General features: G+C 38.5%; 1 protein-coding gene across 7 annotated transcripts in view; it reads right to left on the reverse strand.

Annotated features, from left to right (window-relative positions):
• The window catches only part of APC (APC regulator of WNT signaling pathway), an 87,736-nt gene that overhangs the window by 20,355 nt on the left and 42,745 nt on the right, over positions 1-24,636 (reverse strand). For 4 of the 7 annotated variants that reach the window (XM_070742918.1, XM_070742924.1, XM_070742919.1 and 1 more), the window contains 5 exons: positions 22,969-23,077; positions 22,548-22,661; positions 18,241-18,324; positions 14,127-14,231; positions 5,665-5,763 (listed from right to left, as the gene is read on the reverse strand). In XM_070742918.1, coding sequence (XP_070599019.1) covers positions 5,665-5,763; positions 14,127-14,231; positions 18,241-18,324; positions 22,548-22,661; positions 22,969-23,077 — 511 coding nt within the window. The remainder of the gene's footprint in view (positions 1-5,664; positions 5,764-14,126; positions 14,232-18,240; positions 18,325-22,547; positions 22,662-22,968; positions 23,078-24,636) is intronic. The other 3 variants (XM_070742921.1, XM_070742923.1, XM_070742922.1) reach the window with 3 other exon arrangements.

The following is a 24,636-nucleotide window of genomic DNA, read 5'->3' on the forward strand; positions in this document are numbered from 1 at the left end:
AGATATAGTATATTTTTAAAGTAGAATTTTTCATAATTTCTCAACATAAATCTACGTGAACAACTGGGTATTACCTTCACAGCCATTATTGCTTGGGCTGCAGGAGAAACCTCTCCTATGTCAGCAAATATAAGTGCAGGAAGTTAGACTTTGAGCTCTTTATAATTCACTATAGTGCAGGAATGAAAAAACTCAAGAAAACTGAACAAGCTTACTAAATTTCATGCCGACAAATCTTAAGATCCAGGAATCAGAGTTCACTCTATAGTCTTGTGCCAGTCCAAAGGTCAATCGGGGAATCAGAACATGTTTAGATGGTCACTTCTGGGACTGGAAAGATGTTTTCTAACAATAGGCTGATGCCAAAACTCTTTTACAGCTCTGAGTCATGCACGTCTATCTTTCTGGGTTCTGCCTTTCTTTTAAGCAATCTCGCTGAACATTTCTGTTCTACTCACTTGATATTTGTGTGAAGGCTGATGATCTTTTCCTGCTCAGGTTCTAGGTCAGGTGATTCAGCCTTCCGCCACGCTTCTGTACAGGTAACTGACTATCTAACCTTATCCCTACCCCATTTAAGCAAACATTAAGCAAAATAAAGATGTGATTAATGCTTCACAGAGGGGGTACCATAGATCCCCCCCCCCTTAGCTACCTTAACCTAAATTATTTCACAAAATTGCCACACTCAACTTTAATTTTCAGCACTTATGGAATCTTAATGTCTTCTCAGTGAATCAATGAAAGGGCTGATGCTTAAGGCATCAACTGGCCTTAATCTGATCTACCCCTTTGAACACATGTGAAGTTCTCCGAAAAACTGCTGGTTCTGAATCGCAGAAATCAGTACCAATCATGTACTGTTCTTTTAAGTCAGAATTTGAATCTATTCAGTACAGGATCTTAATGGGAGATGAAGCATGAAATATTTCTATCTTTTCACTAATTTTCCTGTGCTAATGTCATTTTGCAATTATCGATGCAATAATTTTAGTTGTCAATTAATAGCTCACTGCTGCACTGCCACTCCCCGACAGCACATATTGTTTTGTAAAATTTATGAGCTGGGTAAGATCAAAAGAATTCTGCCACTTTTCCCTTTTAGCCCTAGTGCTAGGAAGATCAGAGAACCTATTTATCAATCTTTTGGAAGACTGCTAAAACTCTGCCTAAAAATACTCAGCTGAGTGGTTGGTAAGGGAAGGATGTGGGCCGGGATGCAGCTGGAAAGTTATTCCTTCCTGTTTAACCTGCAACCTCCTCTGCTTCATTACTAAAGCTGATTGCCTAGCATTGTCCAGGTATTTCTTCATTGCAATCTTGTGTTAGACAGGAAAAGGTATGAATTTTATATATAGGTCAAATCAAAGCAATTTTACTTATGGTGTTTTAAAAGTACAGTGATACCTCGTCTTACGAACCCCTCTTCATATAAACTTTTCGTGATACGAACCCAGTGTTTAGGATTTTTTTTGCCTCTTCTTCCAAACTATTTTCACCTTATGAATCCGAGCTGCCAGATGCCCCAAAGTGCTGGGATTTCCCTGGGAATCCCCACCTCCAAACTTCCATTGCCAGCCAAAGCGCCCGTTCTTGCATTGCTGGGATTTTCCTGAGGCTCCCCTCGCTAAGATTCCCTTTATTTTTGCCAGCACTGCTTTGAATCCCAGCGACAAACTCCCCCCTTCTAAACTGCATGGGGGAAATGAGAAGAGTGGGGGGGGGACACGACAAAAATGGGAGGCAAAGACTCATGGAGCTCAAGAGAGGAGAAAGTTGTGGGGGAGATGAGCAGAGTGGGGGGGACAAAAACGGGAGGCTCCTGAGCTCCATAAGAGAGGAGAAAGGTGTAGGGGAGATGAGCAGAGTGGGGGGGACAAAAACGGGAGGCTCCTGAGCTCCATAAGAGAGGAGAAAGGTGTAGGGGAGATGAGCAGAGTGGGGGGGGGGGGGAAACAGGAGGCAAAGACTCATGGAGCTCAAGAGGAGGAAGGTGTGGGGGAGATGAGCAGAGTGGGAGGGGGGGACAAAACAGGAGGCAAAGACCCATGGAGGGTCTGAGTTGGGGTGAAGGACAATTCTGGGAACACAGACTGAAGCTGTTCCCTGTAAGATGGGTTGCCACAGTGAGGTGGGTGGTTGATCTGCTTAGGCCATGACACACTTGATCAAAGCCTCTGTACTGGTCTAATCAGGTTCCCTTCATAGGCCTATTGTGTGAGGGAGGCCTAGGCCTCTTCAGAAAAATGTTGAGCTAGGCTCAGTGTACAGAACACATTATTCCGAAAGGCTACCCTAGAGGTGCTAGATTGTGTCTTACTCCCACAGTATTTTTCGCCAGATAGTAAGTCATATGTGTACCAGGTTTGGTTGAAATTGCTCAAGGTGTTCCACAGTTATGCTAGAACATACATACATAAGAAATGCTGGAGATATGCACATTAACTCTGCCAGGAGGAAAAACCCTAGGAATAGCCAGTGGTACAAATTTGTCACAGTCATTGTAACTATATTATCTAGGCCCTCAGAAGTCAGGATTCAGGCCCGACTACAGCACAGAAACTGCTTTTGTCGCGCTGATGGATGATCTCTGGCGGGCTGTGGCGAGGAGGGTGTTTGCCCAGGTTCATGTGGTGTACCAGTTGCAGCCTTATTTGGACAGGGAGTCCCTGTTCACAGTCACTCATGTCCTTGTTACCTCAAAGTTTGACTACTGCAATGCTCTCTACATGGGGCTATCTCTGAAGAGTGTTCGGAAATGTCAGATCAGGCAGAATGTGGCCGCGTGAGCATTCATGGGTCTTCCCAGACATACCCATGTTTCGTCAACACTCTGCACTGGTTGCCGATTGGTTTCCAGACACAATTCAAAGTGTTGGTGATGACCTATAAAGCCCTACGTGGCATTGGATCAGACTACTTACGGGACCGCCTTCTGCCGCATAAATCCCAGCGGCCGATCAGGTCCCACAGAGTTGCCCTTCTCCAGGTCCCGTCGATCAGACAATTTCGTCTGATGGGGCATAAGGGAAGAGCCTTCTCTTTGGAACCAGCTCCCTCTGGAGATTCGGACTGCCCCCACCCTTCCCGCCTTTTGCAAGAGCCTTAAGACCTATCTATGTCGCCAGGCACGGGGCAACTATCAAATAACCCCCCTCTTCTGAACATTAAAAGTTATGTGTGGTTATGATTGTAATATTGATTGTTTGATTGTGTACTATTGCTTGTTTTTTAAGATAATGGGGTTTAGCCATAGTTTTAATTATTATATTTGTACTTATATTGTTTTTATTGTTGTGAGCCGCCCCGAGTCTCCAGAGAGGGGCGGCATACAAGTCTAATAAATTATTATTATTATTATTATTATTGTTGTTGTTGTTGTTATATGCTTTCTCATTATGTGATAGAAATAAGACTCATAAGACTTTTGATAACAAATAATCACCCACTATTCTTCTTCATACATATGTGAATGCTCCCAAAATAGACACACCAGCTTGCACAAAGTTGGCCAGTCAAATTTCTCTTACTAAAGCATGGCCATACATTTGCAAGAGTAGTTCTGGCTGAAATTTTATACAATTAGTTTTGAAAAATCCTAAAGACATGATAAAGTGGCAAAAGTTTGGAGGTGGGCAAATTTGTCTTTATCTGAAGAATACAGATCATATTGTCTGATACTAATACTTGAAAAAATTAAAGAGGAGATGATAAAGAGACTGGTTTATAGATGGCTCTTAGTTCTCTCTGAGCTTGGTTGTTTTTTTGCAGATGTTTCATTACCCAAACTAGGTAACATCAAGGTAATGCTAGCAAGGAGTGAGATTTGCTCTCAGTTTATATTCTAGTGGATTGTCCTGAGGTCTTAGAGGTTCTTTGGCTGGGCTGTTTACTGTTGATCCTGGCATCAGGTCTCCCAAGGTCATATCATTACATCAGTACAGTATAAGACAGAACAAAAATTTTGTCTTAACAAATCAGTTAAATGAGCTGGTAATAACAATGCAACTAAACAGAATCAAATGCAAAACATTTCACTTAGGAAACAAAATTCAAATGGGCAGAAATAGGATAGAAAATATATTCTCAGACTTGATAATATTGTAAAATGATTTTGTAATATTGATTGAAAACTGAATATGAACCAGCAAGGTAATGTGGTTATCAAAAATGCAAATACAAATAATAGAAAACATGTCATTTCCCCCCTATAACTCGGGCCCCTCCCTTGAATGTGTATTCAGACCTGGCTATCACACTTTGAAGACTCAAATAAAATGGAATACGTTTAGAGAAAAGCAATGAGAACAATTAGAAAGTTTAGAAAGTTAGCACAACAAAGTAACTGGGAATAATGAAAGATAGTCTTTTTAAAATGTCTCAAAGGACACAACACAGATCAAGATATTTAATCCAAAAATGCATTTCAGCAACATTGAATTCCAAGTAGAAAAAGTAACCTGATAGTAGTATCACATAAGCAGAGAAATTGTAGATTGTTTTTTATTGCATATGTTCAAGCAGACTAAATAGCCATCTGTTGAGAGACTATTAATTCCTGCACCAAGCAGGGAACTGGAGTCAATAGGCTAAACTCTTTTAACTTTATAATTTTAAGATGAAACTATACAAAGGTACTCTCCCCCTATAATTTGGGATGGCAGCTTCAGGAATAACTTTAGGATGTGAGAATATATTAGTAAGCACAGTGCACATAGCAGATTTAAATCTTACAGCCGTGCAGAATTGCAAATTTCTTTACACTGACTATAGGAGAATATGCAAATTTTACATAGCAAACATTTAAGCAAATTGAAATCTAAAACATCTGGATAGTATCAGCTTGCCCTTGATCGTACCAGCATTAACAGGACATATGCACAATCTGAGGACTCACTCAACTTCTTTCAGGATGTCTATTAAAATGTTGTTACAGATACTGTTAGGTCTTAAAATCATTATTTAAAATAATATTGATAACTAGCTCTATATATACCAGGTGTGCATTATTGGAGTTATATATTAATTATGGCCATCTTCATTATAATAAATGTCTATCTCTCTATCTATACATTTTACCCTAAATTTCAACCTATAGTATTTTTTCAACTATTCAGTTTTTTGTATTTTTCTGTATCTATTAAATGACTGCTGCAATAATCTTAAAACCCCAAATTTTATGAATGTTGTAAAGCAGGGGTCCCCAAACTTGGCAACTTTAAGATTTGTAGACTTCAAATCCCAGAATTCTCCAGCCCACACAGCTGGCTGGAGAATTCTGGGAGTTGAAGTCCACCAGTCTTAAAATTGCCAAGTTTGGGGACCTCTGTTGTAAAGCATTACTAAACACAAAACAATGAATTTTTTAAAAAGTAGGATTACAATTGTATCAGTTTAAAAACATTCATATAAACCATTAAAATAGTCCAAAGCAACAGACTATTCCATCTATTGAAATCTCTTTCATAGTTTAAACAAAAATGGAGTCAATTCGTCTCCAAACTGATACTCTTCATTTTCACACCTATTTCTCTGAATTCACAAAGCAGAATAGGAACTACAGTGTCCAATACTGATTATAAATTCAGATAGGTCAATGCAGATGTTAAATATATTTTAATTATAAAATGGAGAATTAGCAAATCTACAGAAAACTTTGGTTACCTTGGTTCCCAAATGACTTGTCAGTCTTCGAGGAACAGAGTAATTACTATTAGAACTCATAACACTGGATGTTTCATGGTCCATCCGAGCAGTTGAACTCTGTAAGTTTAAGAAATAGGGTTATAAGGGGGTTAAAATATTAGCACAATGCAAATGTGGAATATCTCCTTATTTTTGTACATATATTTTACTGAAGTATAATTAACAAACATTATCAAGTAACAAAGTAACATACTGTAAATCCAAGATGCATAGAGAAAAGATATATAGAAAATATTTTTAAAATCTATTTAAAAAGTAAGTAAAGTAAAGGTACTATAGATATACAAATTTACCATAAAAGTTATAAAATTTTAGCCTACCCTATTGCTTTTGAAATAAACTATGAAACCTATCCAAACCTGATAGAATTGCTTGTGATGTTTTATTATTTTAATAATTCCTATATTTTTTTTTGTAAGATAGAAATTGAACTAAATTTGTTAAATTCATCTTAACTGTTAAGGGTATTTCAATGTTGGGAAATTATTTTATCTGCTAATATTAAATAGATAAATAAGCTTCCCGTTTTTAAGCGTGAGACCTGGTCCTGTAAATAAATGTAATAAATTTAAATCTGGGAAGCATTTGGTTGTTTCTTTAATAGAAGTACTTAATCCTACAAAAATATTATACCATAAGGACATACCTTTATCGAATTACTATCACAATTGAAATTGAGGCCACTTTTTGGGCAACCTATCCAGCAATTGGAAAAACGTCTGATATATGTGTGCCAATCTAAATGGACAATTTAGTGCTGGCAATGTATTATCTTCCACTGCAGTTCTTACACTGATGCTCGTATCCTTTTGTTTAGATTTTGTATAGCCAGTATAGTATAGATAGGAAAAAACATTTCCCACTTATGCAAAAACAGGTTCTTCTGTAGGATTTTATTTTTTTTTCTATTGGTCTAACTTGGTCTTTCAGATCTTCTAGCAGTATACAGTGGTACCTCTACTTAAGAACACCTCTTCTTAAGAACTTTTCTAGATAAGAACCGGGTGTTCAAGATTTTTTTGCCTCTACTTAAGAACCATTTTCTACTTAAGAACCCGAGCCCGGAAAAATTTCCCAAGAAATTTGAGAGCGGCACAAAGGCCTGGCCAGTTTCCTGCCATTTCCCCTTTAATCCCAGCCATCTGGGCTGCCAGAGGAGCCTTTAGGTGGCCCTTAAAGAGGCTTTGGCAGTCCAGAGCGAACAAAGCATTTTCCTTTCTCTGGGCAGTTGGACAGGGAATAAACCTCTGCCGGCGCCCAGAGAAAAGAAATGCTCCCTTCGCTCTGGGCAACCGAAGAGTCACCACAGCGAAGGAAAGGCGCCGGCTAAAAAGCGAGTGGAGAGGAGAGCCCTTCAGCATGACAAGGAAGAGGCATCAGGTAGCAGCAGCCAGTATATGGGCGGCAGTGTATGGAGGGCAGCCTTGCGCCAGGTGTATTGGAGGCACGTGCTCCTCCTTGCCGCCTCAGAGTTCCTCTTTTTTTTAAGCCTTAAAGATTTTGATTTTTTTGATTCCCCTCACCACCGTTCCCTGTAAGCTGCGCACGTGCGCGTGCGCTCCAAGGTGCGCGGCTACTTCCTCTTCGCTGCAGAGCCGCACGGAGGTGAAGACATGGCGCCCGGCCACACTCTGCCTCCCAGGAGCCCGGCCGACTTTTGGAGCCGTTTTGTTTTCGGCCGGGCGGAGGCAGCGCGCGGAGGTGAAGACACAGTGCCTGGCCACACTCCGCCTCCCGGGAGCCCAGCTGAAAACAAAACGGCTCCAAAAGTTGGCTGGGCTCCCGAGAGGCGGAGCTTGGCCGCGCGCCGTGTCTTCGCCTCCGCGCGCTGCCTCCGCCCGGCCAAAAATAAAACGGCTCCAAAAGTCGGCCGGGCTCTCGGGAGGCGGTGCGCGGCTACTTCCTCTTCGCTGCAGAGCCGCACAGAGGCGAAGACACGGCGCCCGGCCACACTCTGCCTCCCAGGAGCCCGGCCGACTTTTGGAACCGTTTTGTTTTCGGCCGGGCGGAGGCGGCGTGCGGAGACTAAGACACGGTGCCCGGCCACGCTCCGCCTCCCGGGAGCCCAGCTGAAAACAAAACGGCTCCAAAAGTCGGCTGGGCTCCCGGGAGGCGGAGCTTGGCCGGGAGCCGTGTCTTCGCCTCCACGCGCCGCCTCCACCCGGCCGAAAACAAAACAGCTCCAAAAGTCGGCCGGGCTCCCGGGAGGCGGTGCGCGGCTGCTTCCTCTTCACTGCAGAACCGCCGGGCAGAGGCGAAGACAACAGTGCCCTCCACTCTCTCTCCATCTCTCTCTCTCTCTCTTTTTCTCTCTGTTGCCGGCGTGGTGAACGAGAGAGAAAGAGAGAGAGAGAGAAAGGAGGGGAGAGAGAATGAGAAAGAAAGCGAGAAAGCAAGCAAGAGAGAAAGACAGGGAAAGAAAGCAAGAGAGGGGGGAAGGAGGGGGAGGGAAAGACATAGAGGGAGGGAATGAGGGAGAAAGAACAAAAAAGAGAGGAAGGAAGGAAGAGAGAAAGGAAGAGGGATGGAGAGAGAGGGAATGAAAGATGAAGGAAGGGAGAGAGAAAGGGGGAGGGAGAGATAGAAAGGAGGGAGAAGGGGGTAGTTAGGGAGAGGGAAAAGGAAGGGCTTGGAGAAAGGGGGAAAGAAAGATAGAAAGGAAAGAGGGAGGGAGAGATAGAAAGGAAAGAGGGAGGGAAAGATAGAAAGAAAAGAGGGAGGGAGAGATAGAAAGGAAAGTGGGAGGGAGGAAAGAGGGAGGAAGACATAGAAAGGATAGAATTATGGATGCAAGAACTTGCTCATGTGTGATAGCGCATGCCCACACTTACTTACTTACTTACTTACTTAATTTATTTATTTATACTTATATGCCGCCCAGTGCCAAAGGGACTGCCGCTCAGACACTATACTTTTCCGCTCACCCCGAAAAAAAATTAGAGGGAACACTGCCCCTCACCGTACCTTCTTCCTCCTCCTCCTTCCACCCAAATTCCGCGCTTTTATTTCTTTCCTATTGGGTTTGCATACATTATTTGCATTTACATTGATTCCTATGGGAAAAATTGCTTCTACTTAAGAACGTTTTCTACTTAGGAACCTGGTCACAGAACGAATTAAGTTCTTATGTAGAGGTACCACTGTACCTATCTTCTTCGTAAATGAATCCATTCCATCTTTTCATTGAATGAGTGGGAATAACATAGCTCCCAGATGGGCAAATATTCTGCAATATAAGGTAGAACTAATGATTTAAAGGTTTTCAAAGTCACATGGATAGGTGGAACTGGATATATGTGGAACAACAAGGCCTAAAGCCAAGACACACAATTATATCAGCTTACAACAGGGAAAGAGAAATGTTGATTTCCAGAAATGATTTATTAGCAGATTAAATGGGATGGCAAAGTTCTAAAATAGGGCTGCTATTTTAAATAAACAGTATAAATGAAATAAAACCAAAGAGAGATATACTAAGGTCAAAATGCATCAGTATCAGTAAATATCAGTTGCATAAATAAAAAAAGAATCCATTAAATAGTAGGATGTATTGATTAAAACAACATCAAGCAAAATAGTCTGTGAGCATTGCAAGGGTACAGCTATTTTACATCACAGAAATAACTATGGATTTTGGTGTCAAAAATATTTATTTATTTCGCAGCTCTGTTATTTTTTAAAATAACTTTAAGGCAGTGAACACACTCAATACTTCTACATCCTCCCTTTCCCCCTATTACAACAATAACCCTCTGAGGTAAAATGAACTGAGAGAAAGTGACTCACAGTCACAACTCACAGTCTAGTGGTTTCTAGTCTAGTGTGCCTTAACCACTAGACCAAACTGCATGATAGGCATCATATATATATTAGAATAGTATCTGTTAAAAGGCTCAATTTTAATCAATTGTAATCAATTTTACAAGGACCAGGAAATCCCAAAGGCAGCAGTCTGGAAAACATTTTATAAGATTCAAGCTATCACCGTACATTGCCAACACAATTATATGGATTTATGAAGTCACCAGAAGTTGAGTTAAACTTGAAGATGGTTTTACATACAATTCTACTGTGAAACACACCAGTGGAAGATAGTTAATGATATCCTCTTCCCCCTACAAAGGGCTCCATATTATTCTGTAGGATCCTCTTGAGCTAGGGTAGTTTGTCACAGATGTCTGTCTAAGAAACTAAACACTTACCACTAGAAGAAGGGAGAAAACCACTATCTGTTGGTACAATTCTCTGAATCTGAGTCACTGAAGGCAGAACCAGTATTAATACCAAATATATAATAATATAGAAGCGACCAAAGCTCAATTACAGGACATTAATATTCAACAAAGAAGTTAAAACACTATTTTTCTACAGAGCCTTCCTGGAATAAAGTTTTATTATGTTGTGGTTGAATTAGTGGATGATTATCTGGGAAGTGATGATTGCATCTGATGTTACAACAGATTACTTTGCTTTTGTTCTGTGGCTTGAATTAATGTATAGGGTAAACAACTCAAAAGCTATGAATTTTTAAATTTTCAACAATCATAGCCTATCCCAATTGTAAGACTTTGGGCAGAGTACAAAAAGGGTGTATAAGAACAGAAGATGCCAAAAGTAAAAGCAAAATATGCAAAGATAGAATTGCTACATGAAACCGCTGGTTGAGATCATCCAGGGGCATGTGGTGAGGTATCATCAGTACACTGATGATATCCAGCTGTACATCTCCACCCCATGTCCAGTCGGTGAAGCAGTGGAAGTGATGTGCCAGTGTCTGGAGGCTGTTAGGGTCTGGATGGGTGTCAACAGACTCAAGCTCAACTCTGATAAGACAGAGTGGCTGTGGGTTTTGCCTCTCAAGACAATTCTATCTGTCCATCCATTACCCTGGGGGGGAGAATTATTGACCCCCTGGGAGAGGGTTCGCAACTTGGGCGTCCTCCTCGATCCACAGCTAACATTAGAGAACTATCTTTCAGCTGTGGTGAGGATGGCGTTTGCCCAGGTTCGCCTGGTGCACCAGTTGCAGCCCTATTTGGACCGGGAGTTACTCCTCACAGTCACTCATGTCCTTGTCACCTCAAGGTTAGACTACTGCAACACTTTCTACATGGGGCTACCTTTGAAGAGTGTTCGGAAACTCCAGATTGTGCAGAACACGGCCGCGAGAGCTATCATAGGGCTACCTAGATTTTCCCACGTCTTTCCAACACTCCGCGGCCTGCACTGGCTGCCCATCAGTTTCCGGTCACAATTCAAAGTGTTGGTAATGACCTATAAAGCCCTACATGGCATCGGACCAGAATACCTTCGGGACCGTCTTCTGCCGCACGAATCCCAGTGACTGATAAGGTCCCACAGAGTTGGCCTTCTCCGGGTACTGTCAACTAAACAATGTCATCTGGCGGGCCCCAGGGGAAAAGCCTTCTCTGTGGCGGCCCCGGCCCTCTGGAATCAACTCTCCCCAGAGATTAGAACCGCCCTCACCCTCCTTGCCTTTCGTAAGTTACTAAAGACCCACTTATGTCGCCAGGCATGAGGGAACTGAGATATCCCCCAGGCTTATACAGTTTACGCATGGTATGATTGTGTTGCATGGTTCCAATGTTGGGTTTTAGAATGATTTTGATATTAGATTTGTTACACTGTCACTATTTTTTGTGAGCCGCCCCGAGTCTACGGAGAGGGGTGGCATATTATTATTATTATTATTATTATTATTATTATTATTATTATTATTATTATTATGTCAATACAACACAGCAAACGAGATCACTATGCTGGATTTTGTATTTCATCCCCAGTCAGGCACTTCCCAAGCACCTAGGACTGCGTGATGTAGCGGCGAATTATGTTTGCCGATCCCAGTAAAGAGGCCTTTTGCAATTGACAGATGGAGATTTTGTCAATTCCGATGGTTTTCAAATGTTCGCTGAGATTCTTTGGCACTGCGCCCAGCGTGCCAAGTACCACTGGGATCACTTTCACTGACTTATGCCAGAGTCGTTGCAGCTCGATTTTTAGATCTTCGTATTTCACTAATTTCTCTAGCTGCTTCTCCTCAATTCTGCTGTCCCCTGGGATTGCGATGTCAATGATCCATACATCATCATCATCATCATTATTATTTTAAGTCAACTATGACCAAATACGATGGAAACTTTTCATTAACTTGGAAAATATTAAGGAAGAAAGAGTGGGCATATTTCTCCAGGAAAGCAGATTCTAGTTTAAGTGGTCACTCCACAGAAGGCTTTTCATTTAACCCAGGGATCCCCAAGTCCTGGTCCATTGCCAAAACTGGATCACAGTTCATTTAGAACCAAGCCACAGAAATGGTGGGTAAGTGCATATGTGCACGCAAATCTGCATTTATGAAAGTGGTTGACTCCTCACAAAACCATTCCTTTCCCCTGAGCTGCCTCTGCCTCTGCCAAGCCAGAAAGATTGGAGACCGCTGATCTAAACCAAGTTCTAAGTACTTCCTGCAAGAAAGATTCTCAACAGACCTCCACGTGACTTGACTGAATATTTTTGGGAAAGCAGTATCCCAGTTCAACAGCATATACAAGGGTTGCCAAGAAAGTAATGCACCACATTTCCCACCCACCCTCAGCCTACAGTAATGGTACAAATGCGAAACTTTAGATATACATTATTTGAATTGTCAGGAGTGTGTGTGTAAATTTAGCATTTCTTCAGACAGATAGCATAGCTGCAGCAGTGTTTTGAAATGGCGTCTGTAAGTGATGTATGTTACAAGCAGCGTGTCGTCATTGAATTTCTCACTGCGGAGAAAGAAACATTGGGAACATTCACAAACATTTGTGTACAGTTTATGGAGAATCTGCAGTCGACAGAAGTACGGTTAGTCCCTGGGCACAGAGGGTGAGGCCATTACAATGCAGAAATATCTTTGTGACCAGAACAAGGAGTAGTACTGACAGAGCATACACGCCCTTGTGTCTTGTTCAAGAAAGGCCAAAGAATGGGACGGAGATTCCGTGGAAAAATAGTGAGTGTAGAAGAAACATTATTATTTCTTTTGTGTAAGTTTCATTGTGTTCAATAAATAATAGTTGAAGAAAAAAAATATGGTGCATTACTTTCTGGGCGACCCTCGTATGTCTCTGTTGATGATAACCAGTACTTTGGGAAACCTACTTTTAACCATTAGAGAAGCCACAAGATTGAGTCAGCATACTAGCTGTACAAATAAGTAACTGAATTACTTTGTATTGATACCACCTTCTCAGTAACTTTATTATTGCTATCTGAACATTATTACTGCTCTGACTTGCTTTTACATTTTTTAAGTCCAGTTCTTTTATCACATCTTATTTTAAGCCATCTAATTTTAATGTTATTTTCTATAAAAATGATCAAATAAAAAAATAAAAATTCACAGACTGAAATCTTGTTACTTAAACACGTTATGATGAAATATTTCTTACTAAAAAGGAAAGCTGTTTAAAATTCATTTGCTGGTTTGATATATTTAGGTTTCAGAACACAAATAATCCAAATAAAATGTGATAAAGCAACAACAACAAAGATAAATAGCCTTTGTTTTTATTTATACTAATATGTCCTCCTGACTTTTTAAAAAAACTTTTAAAATAAGTTTTCATTAGGATTTAGCAATGGATATTTGTTGTTCCAAAACAGGGGAGAAAAAGAATAAAATTAAAAATATGTTTTAGCCATATCTGGTACATAATACTAGGAAGTCTTAGTAGCATTACATAAAATCAACTCTAGGTATATATTTGTATATAAAGGGATTTAAACTATTTTACAGATTTATAAACATTGATTTATAAAAGCCAATTATAATAATTACAGTATATATATTATATATTAATGTAGAGATTCCAAAGCATGTTGTCAAGGACTCTTGAAAGCAAAATGCAGATTTATATTAAATTAGATAATCCCTGCCCTTTATATAGCTAGAGCTGGACTAAATCCAAAATACAGCGTAAAACACAGGAAGCATTTTAAAATAATATATCTCCTTTCAACATTTCCCCAGAATGATAAAATTATTTGGTTTACAAATTTCCACCTTTTGAGAAAAACAAAACTATTTCAAAATTGTTCCACAATTGAAAAGAATATTCTTTTGACTAACATATCCATATTTATAATGACAAGCCAAACTGAAAGATACATTTATTCCTTTTCATTCAAATGTATACGTAACAGCTATTTGAAGAAGAATTATTCTATTACAATGTGGAATGTTAAAATATTTCACTTTAGAAAAAGATTAATGAGCGCTCATCTCTTCCAGTGGGACGCTAGCTTTCTGGTTTAGCAAAAATGAAATTAATTCACGCAGGTACAGTTGCTATTAGAGAATTACTACCGCTAGCGTACAAGACGACCGTATTTTTAAGCAAAATGTATAGCCTTACCTGGCTACTGCCAGCAGTTGCCGCAATGATTTCAGCTGCTCCTTGACATTCATTTTGCCTTTCAGATTCATGTGTACTTGCACCATGCTTGCTTGGAGCTGTTCTCTGTTAATGCAAGAATTTCTGGCATTATGCATAGAGATCAAATACACTTCATCATGCAAAATCTTCTAAAAACTGAACAAATCAATGCTGTAGTTTTTCATGCCATTAAAGTGCACTTTGCATTTTCTAATCCCCAGCCTCAATAATTAGCACTCGAGACTGGCTGCCTAAGCAAAACTGCAGAATGAAAGTGAAGCATGTCCTCTGAGGATTATAGCTCTAGAAGACAAAGGATCTGCTGTGAGACACAAGACACCATCTTCCACCAGCTGTGCTCACATCACTTTCAGAAATGTAACAGAATTAGAACAAGCTGCTTTGTCACATGATCTACGCATTTACTGGAGGCTACCACTAAAGCAATAAATATAACACAAATAAATATTTGCATGAAAATATACACAGAACTTCAGCTTAAAAAACATTTTTTAACGTTTCAGTTATAGGATGACCTATATTGAAGCATCCATTTTAACAGCAAAGAATGCATTGTCCCTAGTTTAATTTCCAACTAGACATATAAAACTATCCATTTCCCCCGAACCCTCCCCCCAAATTTATAAATAAAAAGTTTATAGGTTCTTTACTTATAAAAGCAACATTATTTTTGTTAAAAAAATGACTGAATATAGAACAGCATACAGTACCATTTTACTGCTCAGAGCAATTTATGCATATTTTATGGAGACAGCTCTATAATACAGGATTTTAAAAGATCCCCAGCCCCAAGCATGCTAGGCAAATGATGCACGCACAATCCTTTCAATGTATATTCTACACTGTCTGCCTGTTTACTCTCTTGTAATCCCATTCCCTCCAATGAATGTAAAGACAACATCAATTCCCTTCTTGTTAATTGTCCCAGGTGAGCATTCCAAAGGGCAAGAGAGTTGGGGAAAAGGAAAAGCTGAAATAAAATCATGAACACAGTCATGGTCATATGATGTCTCACTTAATGACCAAATTGCTGATCCTGATTGTGGTTGCTAAAGAAGGATTTTCAATCACAAATTATTTTCGCATGTTATGACCGTTTCTGAAGGATATCAGTAATCATTCCATTCCCTTTTAACCTTATTTGCCTCTATCTGATCACTGTTATGTTTATTTTTGAATATTCCTGCACGTTTTCCTGTATTTTCACTTATCTTCTTTTAAAGGTCTCACCTTTTCTTCCCCACCTTCCTTTTGTGTTATTGTTGCCATTATTGATACTTTCTTGTCCTATTTTGTTTAAATTTTGCACTCAGTTATAGATTATTTAGGGGAAATGGTACAGACCACAGATAAGTGGATTTTATCTTCTTTTGATGCAAGGATTTATTGGAGAGAGAGAGAGGGAGGGAGGGAGGGAGGATATACACTTACTCCAATAGTTGTACTTTATTTCCATGTTTTCTTTTTTTATTGCTAAAAAATAGCAATCCCTGGGGGGGGGGTGTTTCATGTACTTCTATATCTTACATTTCTATATCTTATGTCCATGTACAACATTTCTATAGGTTTCTATAAATTTATGCAAAGCCTCTCCCTTACTTCTTCCTCTTTTCTTTTGTAATCAGGCTTCAATTGCCAATATTTTCTAAGATTTAAGTTAACCACCTGTCCTTGGCTGCTTTTCCTGCCATGGAATGCAACTGTTCACCTCATCCTAATCATTCCAGATTTGGGTAACCTGGTTGCTGGCTGGCATTTCCCAAACTTTTCAGCCAAGTCTCTGGCTTAAGTTGCCATTGCGATTTTTTTGCAGTGTTTTCCTGGGAGGAAGGAAAGCTGCTGGGCTTAATTGTTGTTTCTAGCTCTTATTCTACTGCTGGATTCCAAATTTTGCAGTTGTGTTCTTCTTCAGTACCATCAAGGAAATGCTGTATCCTTTCCCTGGCCCATAAGTATCACCACAGTAGGATTTTGTTCACTCTAATTCCAGTATTTCTGCCTTTTTCATACTGTTCCCTTTCTTCCTCCCTGGTGAACACTAAGGAGAATCTCCTCCCAAAACATCTGCATCCAAATAAAAAAAAAAGTTTCGCTTTCATTAGCTGGAGCAGAAATGCAGTCCTGCTAATTTGCTTGCACCAAAATCCCATGAAAAAAGTAAAAAGGAAGAAAGGGCTCATACCGATTATTATGAGGTCCTTCCTCCACATACTTATCCCTCCATCTTTTCTTATTTTGATAGACAGGGAAAGATATTTAGATCTTTTCCTCTTTAAACGTTTGTGAGTAATTTATTCAGTTTTCACAATGTTCCTACAAACACCCAGGTTCTCCTCTTAAGCTACTTATGTATAACTATGTTATGTTATATTGGTCTTTTATCTCCTTTCCCTTTTGTTCTTACTTTCCTCTTCTTTTTTTTCTCCTTTGGCTCTATTCTGGTGTATAAATTAGGTTAGGAATTACCACATATACAGCTCTAAGTCAAGCTGTTATCTACTCTTGAAGTATACACACCTTTGAACTTACACAGAAGTTGATTCACGTGAGTCAACTGTGTTTTTGTGTTGAATTTATCATAACCTGGCACCCTTGTTTAGTTATAGCTATTCTGATGTTTTAAAAACATCTCATTGCTGTTTTGCTTGGTTTATCATAAAAGAATGTTCTTTACTGTTAAAAAATGTTGGTTCCTTCCAATAGTAAAATTTAATTTTTCTCTACTAGGATAAAATAGATATTATCCCTTGTTATATTTTGCAGATAAAAGTTGTTCCTCATTTTAAACCAAACTGTAGTCAATAATAGATTCAGTAATTGTATGGAATTACAACTCCCATCCTTGATAAAATCAGATTTATCGGGCCAGAAGCATTCTTCCTTTTAACTTTATCTTTCTGATAAATATCTTGATACTACTATACCAAAATGATAAATCTAGACTTCATATAGTACTATTCCTTCTCCTTTTTCTTCTTTTCCTAGGTAGAATCTTCTACTAACTATTAGAATAAAATGGGTTCTCCAGTTTTAAAGCAGACAATACCTGGTTTCAAAGGAATGAAATGCCATGAAAGTTTTACCGTTGTCAATTAATTTTAATTTATGGAGCCCAGAAATATAACTTTAAAAGGAATGACTTTTACATGGAAGTACAATTCTTTGTGCAGAATTTTACAATGAAGTCTCAACAATTATAAACTTGTGTATTTCCTGCTCTTAATATATTTTAGGTATTTATTTATTAGATTCATTGCTCAACAAATAACTCTCAGCAGTGGGAGATCACTAGTAGGTTCTACTAGAAAATCCATGGCTCTGAGCTATAATTGAGAGCCAAATAATGTATGGCCTTAAAAATAAAATTAATATTTTTAACTTTTGTCAATACAGGGCATGGAACATTTGCTGGATGCTACATATATCCACTGTACTAATCATCAAGTAAATATTGATATTGGTGATTTTTAAAAATATCCAGAATAAAATATGCATATGGCATGAGAGGTGTGATGTCCTGGCCTAATTACTACAATTGGGACTGTCTGCATGTTGTTTTAAGTCAGAGGGAATTTTTTAATACGGCTATTGATGCTTTATGTAATTGGAGGATCATGCTATTAGTTGTACATTATATATCATATTAAAGAAGAAAATAGGACATACACACTTTAAATAAACCTCTTGTGTGATTGAAACAATGTAATACTGGTATGCAAAACATTTCAAACCCAAAACAAATTTCAACTGTTTATCTTTTGAGCTCAAAAAATGTTTTAAAAGTCTAAAATGGGGCAGTTTTGCACTTAGAACACTTTTAAAATAGACAAAACAATATCAGTTAAAACAGTTGCTTCAAATTCAAAACAGGATTATTTTGAGCTCAAGATGAGGCATTTTGACATTTTTTTATTACCATCATAATATTACTCAGCTGCAGTTTAGCCAGAACTAAAAGACTGGCATAGGTTACTAGTTATTTCTATTGAACATGCTCAACAATCTGTTAATTCCGATTGTTTCTTTTAATCCCATTGATGTCTGAATAAGTAGGGGGGAAAAACCCACTAACCTCTGGCTCAGCAACCTGGGATTGCAATAGTTGTCTTATACGTAGAATATCTTTCTCAATTTGTTGAATTCTAGCTACTCGCACCTGAAACAATATGAAGTTTAAAAACTATTACTTATTATTTCCCCTTTAAAAATTAGATATGAAACTGACAATATAAAAGCTTCATATAGTATAAAGCTTGACTCATAATATTTATTTATTTATTAAATTTGTTTGCTACCTAGCTTGTTTCGAAGTGAATATATTGCTACTAGCTGATACCCATGCTTTGCTATGAAACTATGTGATGGGGCTTGATAAATTGACATTTAGAGCTTGAAAATTAATGAATAGTTTAAAAATGGACTGCATTATTTGGACTGTGATGGAGGTTTCTGTTATAGATGAAGACATTATTTGCATAGCATAGACATTCAATTAATTTCTCAGATGAATTGCTCAGGACCTCCCTGTAAACAACATTCCTGATTTTGCTTTCTGGCTAGAGATGACCAGGCTGTCAAGTGAACTGACTCTGGAGCATGCCACATAGAACCGGCCCTAGGAGAAACAAGCAGCTTCCCTTATTTGTGTTTTCCTAATTGCATCTGTAAATCCTTTCCAGTGTTTTTTGACTGTTTTCCCTTTAACTGGTGTTACAGTAGAAGGAACAGATTCATCTGAGCTGAGGAGGAAAATAAGGGGACAAAATCTGTCTCTGCCTACCAGTATCCATTGGTATTCATCTGGCTAATGTTCTGTTAGTGTGTTAGAATGTTGAAGGATGTTTGGAAACTCAAACAGTATTTGCTGGTGAGCAAGGAGACAGGAAGGAGTCTGTGCATGGCTTAGCTCAACTGTTCTGTAGTAAAGCTGATTGCTGCTGTGAAAGCAAAAGTGAAACTGAAACTCCTCTGCTTGTGTTCTGCATTTAAATAAGATTTCTTTTCAGGTGGGGAGGGGGAAGTAGAACTCTTTAGCATCAGAGTCTGTTAATAATAAGAAATACTGCAATGGTCATTTTGAAAAATCCCTTCTTAGTAAGCACCTAGAAGCCAAGAAGAACATATGTGGCAAATTTCAAGTTTGTATGCTTTAAAGTTCTAGAGATTTCATGATTAATGTGTGAGTGGTTTTCGCTTTTATATATACAGTGTTCCCTCGCTTTTCGCAGGGGATCCGTTCCGAGACTGCCCGCGAAAGTCGAATTTCCGTGAAGTAGAGATGCGAAAGTAAATACACTATTTTTGGCTATGAACAGTATCATAAGCCTTCCCTTAACACTTTAAACCCCTAAATTGCAATTTCCCATTCCCTTAGCAACCATTCAGATTATTACTCACCATGTTTATTTATTAAAGTTTATTTAAAAAAATATTTATTAAAGGCAGACGAAAGTTTGGCGATGACATATGACGTCATCGGGTGGGAAAAACTGTGGTATAGGGGAAAAACCCGCAAAGTATTTTTAATTAATATTTTTGAAAAACCATGGTATAGACTTTCCGCGAAGTTCGAACCCGCGAAAATCGAGGGAACACTGTATAGATAAATAGAATGGAAGCTAATTCTGAATTAAGACAATCTTCCAGAGAAGCAGGAGGACATCATGGTAATAGAGAAGGTGAAGCATCATTAGGAAAACACCTTAAAAATAGTCAAATCAAGATTCAAATGTTCTTTTCTCACGATATAAGGTCTCTTATTTCCAGCTAAAATTAATCCTACAAATATTTTTATCCCCAAATGACAGAAACATGACAAGAATTAAATAACATTTCATTGAATTATAATTGCTCATTAAAATTGTCAATTTATAAAATTAATTGATACAACATGAATCTTCCACAAGGCCCTTCTAAATTGTTTAAGACCCATCTATATCGCCAGGCATGGGGGGAGTTGAGATATCCCCCGCCCCAGGCTTATATAGTTTTATGTATGGTATGCTTGTGTTGTATGGTTTTAATGATGGGTTTTAGATGTTTTTTAAATATTAGGTTTGCTATATTGTACTATTGTTGTTGTGAGTCGCCCCTAGTCTGCGCAGAGGGGTGGCATACAAATCTAATATATTATTATTATTATTATTATTATTATTATTATTATTATTTCATTTTTTTTATTATTATTACCAGAAATAGGAAAGAATGTTTCACACAAAATGTGTTGAAGATAAACAAGACGTATTTGATCCATAATAGAGCCATTCATTCATTCATTCATTCATTCATTCATTCATTCATTCATTCATTCATTCATTCAATTTTTTATGCCGTCCTTCTCCTTAGATTCAGGGCGGCTTACAACATGTTAGCAATAGCACTTTTTAACAGAGCCAGCATATTGCCCCCACAATCCGGGTCCTCGTTTTACCCACCTAAGAAGGATGGAAGGATGAGTCAACCTTGAGCCGGTGATGAGATTTAAATCGCTAACCTGCAGATCTAGTAGTCAGCTTTAGTGGCCTGCAATACTGCACTCTACCCACTATGCCACTTGGCCCATTATGGAGGGAAGTAGTGACAACTGTTAAGTTAGACAGCCTTGTTTAATGACCCCTATCCTGTGCTCTCCTTGATGCCACTATTAAACAAATGCAAGGGTCGTCACGAAAGCATGAAGTAATTCATGGGTGAGGGAGGCCCTGAGGGGCAGGTCACCCAGTTGAGTACACACGTGAGGCAGACAAACAGCAAAAAGCTTGGCAAAGCCAAACCCAACCCAACAGGGAAGAAGAACCCAGTTCAATTAAGACTTACTGCTGGATTCCAATACCAGAGAAGCTTCCAGACAAGTCTTCATGCTTGGCTAGTGAAGTCAGTTTGTGGGCTGGGTTAGGGTTAGCCTCCTCCAGAAACCAACATTTCTTTGTAACAACAAACAAAACAACTGGGAAGAACAGACTTCTTAATCCCCCCCCCCAAAGGTTTCCAAGATTTTTTTTATGCCTATCTGATTACCTTTAGGACCCAGCTTCTGCTTCCCACATTTGTACTTTAGATTTTTTTTTAAAGAGATGGACTTTTTTTCCAGTGCCTCAAGGCAAATAAGCTGTAGGAGGATTTTCTTGGCTTCCTTTCCTCTATTCTTCAGCTTGGCAGAGACTCATCAAGATAATTTACAGATTTTTGTCACCCTCTTTCCAAGAATGCAGTAAATTTAGCAAAGTAAGTGATTAAAAGTATCAGGATTGGAGGGCAGAGGTGAAGAGTTCAGTTTCAGCACCTAGCTGGAGGGGCTTGTAGAAAGATCAACAGAGTCTATCCCTTCATTTCTTGATACAAACAACCATTTGTTGAAGGACTAAAGGGGCATATTGTGAAATAAATATATACTACATTATAGAACAGCCATAAGAGCCTAAATCTTTATTAGATCTTCTTAGATTTTTTTCTTGGTAGCTTAATAACAATATGAACAACATATTAGAAGATCAGATCTTAAGTACATCTGCAGTCCTTTCATAATCCAGTGTTCTTTTACAATCCATGTGAAGCAAACTACTGATGATTCAAAAATATACTTTAAAATGACCTGTTTCAAATTGTCTAATATGATTAAGTCATTCTTTTTTTTGCTAAGCATAGGAATCTGCGTAGAATTATTTGACAGAAGACTCTAATAATATCCTTTTTTATTTTTTATTGCTGAAAGATTACTGATACTACATTGTGCTGTACTGCTATACAGTATTATATTTGAGTCTATAATGCCTTTTAACTACTTAAAAAGAACTGACCTCAATTATCACATCTTTTTAGATACAGATAACAACATTCAGGATTCTTTTTGAGACTTAACCTTTCCCCAAAAGAGAAGGACTTATGTTCACTCGGTCTATAGATTCATTTTTGGGGGTCAATCCAGTCATTCTTCCATATGAAAGAAAATAAGCATTTAGACTAAGAAATCCATTGATTCCTTGATCTCTCTTACTGTACACATAAGAGAGAACTTCTGTCTCCTGGTTGATCTCTCTTTGATAAGAAGAGTGAGAAAAGGAATGGCAGGGAACAGATCGACAAAAGTACTAAGCAGAGAAAGATTGTAAAACTTTGGAAACAGATGCATGAAGACAAATAAGCAATGCATTTACTTTTCTTTGAGTGAAATTGTGCACTCAGTTCATACTATGTCAATACTATATTGTATTCAATACCACTGTTTCTGTTCTCAGTTTTTTGAACTGTTAGGCTTACTGCATAATTATTAAACATATTATCTGAAAACAAAGGCACTTTCTCAAACAGCTTTAAATGCACAAAAAACAGGTACATCTTTGTTGCTAAATTGTTACTGAATTGATGTGGAGAAGTGATTACCTGTGCTCTCTTCTCCATGTCCTGACAGGTACCAAGTTGTTCTTCCATGGCAGCTCTGATCTGTCTTGCTTCATATTCCAATTGCCGTCTGTTCATGTCAGTCTGCAATGAAAACTAAAAACATAGGAAATACAATAATCCCAATTAAGAATAACGCTAATATTCCATAATAAACTAAAGAGATTTAATTATGCGAATCTAATGTTTATAAAGGTTAAGGTTAATTAATGTCATTTTCCCAATATGACATACACAGATACACGGAAAGACTGAGAAAATCTAGAAACATATGAAGTCTTAAAAAAATATTCTCAATGTATTTTTGTATACCTTAACCTTGTCCTCAAAAAATCTGAAAAAATGACATATTTTAACCGGTATATTTTGATTTAAATAATACTTATCACATGTTAACACTTACATTTTCAGTAAGAGGAAGACTATCTATCCTTTTAGTCAAATTCTGAAGCTGAGCATAATACCAGTCTTTTTCTTTTTCTTCCTTTTCAAGCTCAGCAAGCAAAAGAGATCTAGAAATGAAGAAACAAGTATTTTATTATTCTACATTAGCCAATATATAACATGTAATGTGAATCATTTTTCATTTTCATAATCATCCATGATTATGGATGAGCCAGTGAGGTTCATAGTGTTGATTACAGATTTAAATGTACCCTCACTTCAATCCAAATCCAATATTTTATTACTTACGCTTATCGCATTCTCATCTTAACTAATTTTTTTCTCATCTTGTACTATGCTTGATTTGAGGTTCCCTTCATAGTGCTGTATATTTATTTGGATTGATACATTCTGATTTGTTGTTACCTTAACAATATCAAACATATAGTTAAGGAATACATTTAAAAATTAGAAAAGGCTACCTTTCAAATTGTTAATATTGTCATATTAACTTGTTATCTTTCAAGTGTAAGAAACTAGATGTTTCACAGCTGCTCAAAATTTCAACAATACATAATATTCATACTTATTCAGCATGTGAAAAATTCAGAAAAGGGGCATTGGTTTTTGTAATATGGAGCTAACCTCCAAGATTGTAGTTGCATTCCTTTTAGCCAATGAGAACTGACTCTGCCAATATCTTCATCCTCCTGCCTTAATTCTCCCCTTTTTGATGAAGGACCATGAACAGATTGGGCGTGTAGCTCCCAAATGCAAAAACAAATAAGAAAATAACAATGCAGCAAGGAGCGCAGATCATAAGCTTTTGCTCTTAAGCTTCACAGCTAGCGGTCCATGGTGGAGGAGGATACCTTTTGCCCCAAAGGTTGAAAAGAGACAAACATGCCTCTGTTCTGTGCAAGGTGGAAGTGCACTTGAGGTAGATCTTCAGGGCTCTTCTAACATCAAGGTTGTGCCACTGTCTTCCTAAAACATGTGAAGGATAGCAGCAAAAATTGTGGACAATTTTCTGGGCGCTGTGAAAATAATTGTTTATTTTTGGGACAAATGTGGGGTCCAGTTGGAGGATCTTTCAATCACAATGAAATATATAGAAATCCCAAAGCAGCAAGCTCATAATTCTGTGAGTGCAGGTAATTGCCACCAGGAATGCAAAATGGTCCTCAAGGGCTCATGGGGGCACCTGTTTCTGTCGAGAGAACATTTGAGAGGTCCTAGGTTGGGTTCCGATGGATGACAGGAGAACACAAATTCACAGCCCCTTTCAAGAACCTGGATAAGGAGTCCAGAAAACCGCAGGACAAAACAGAAAAGAGCGCCACCACCTGATGGCAAAGCATGTTGGGGGGAAAGACCCTTGTCCATGCTGCAAGAGTTCGAGGATGTTGGTGATGGACAGCTCAAAGGGAGACTAGTCCTCCTGTGAGCACCAGGAGCAAAAAATTTTCCAAGTGGCTGAATAAGGTTAAATCAGAGTCCAAGGCAAAGTATTCCTCAAAGTTCCAATTAGGGAACTCCAATTTCCAAGACCTCTCCAATCAGCTGTTGACCTTTCAAAGGGGTGGATGCCAGGCACCACTTATGGTGTGTGTCCACAGTCCAATTGCACAGCCTCTCTCCCTCTCAACATGATGGGGACACAACAACATGATGAACTGTATTAAAG

The sequence above is a fragment of the Erythrolamprus reginae genome, chromosome 2 (assembly GCF_031021105.1).
Source record: "Erythrolamprus reginae isolate rEryReg1 chromosome 2, rEryReg1.hap1, whole genome shotgun sequence".
Lineage (NCBI taxonomy): Eukaryota > Metazoa > Chordata > Lepidosauria > Squamata > Dipsadidae > Erythrolamprus > Erythrolamprus reginae.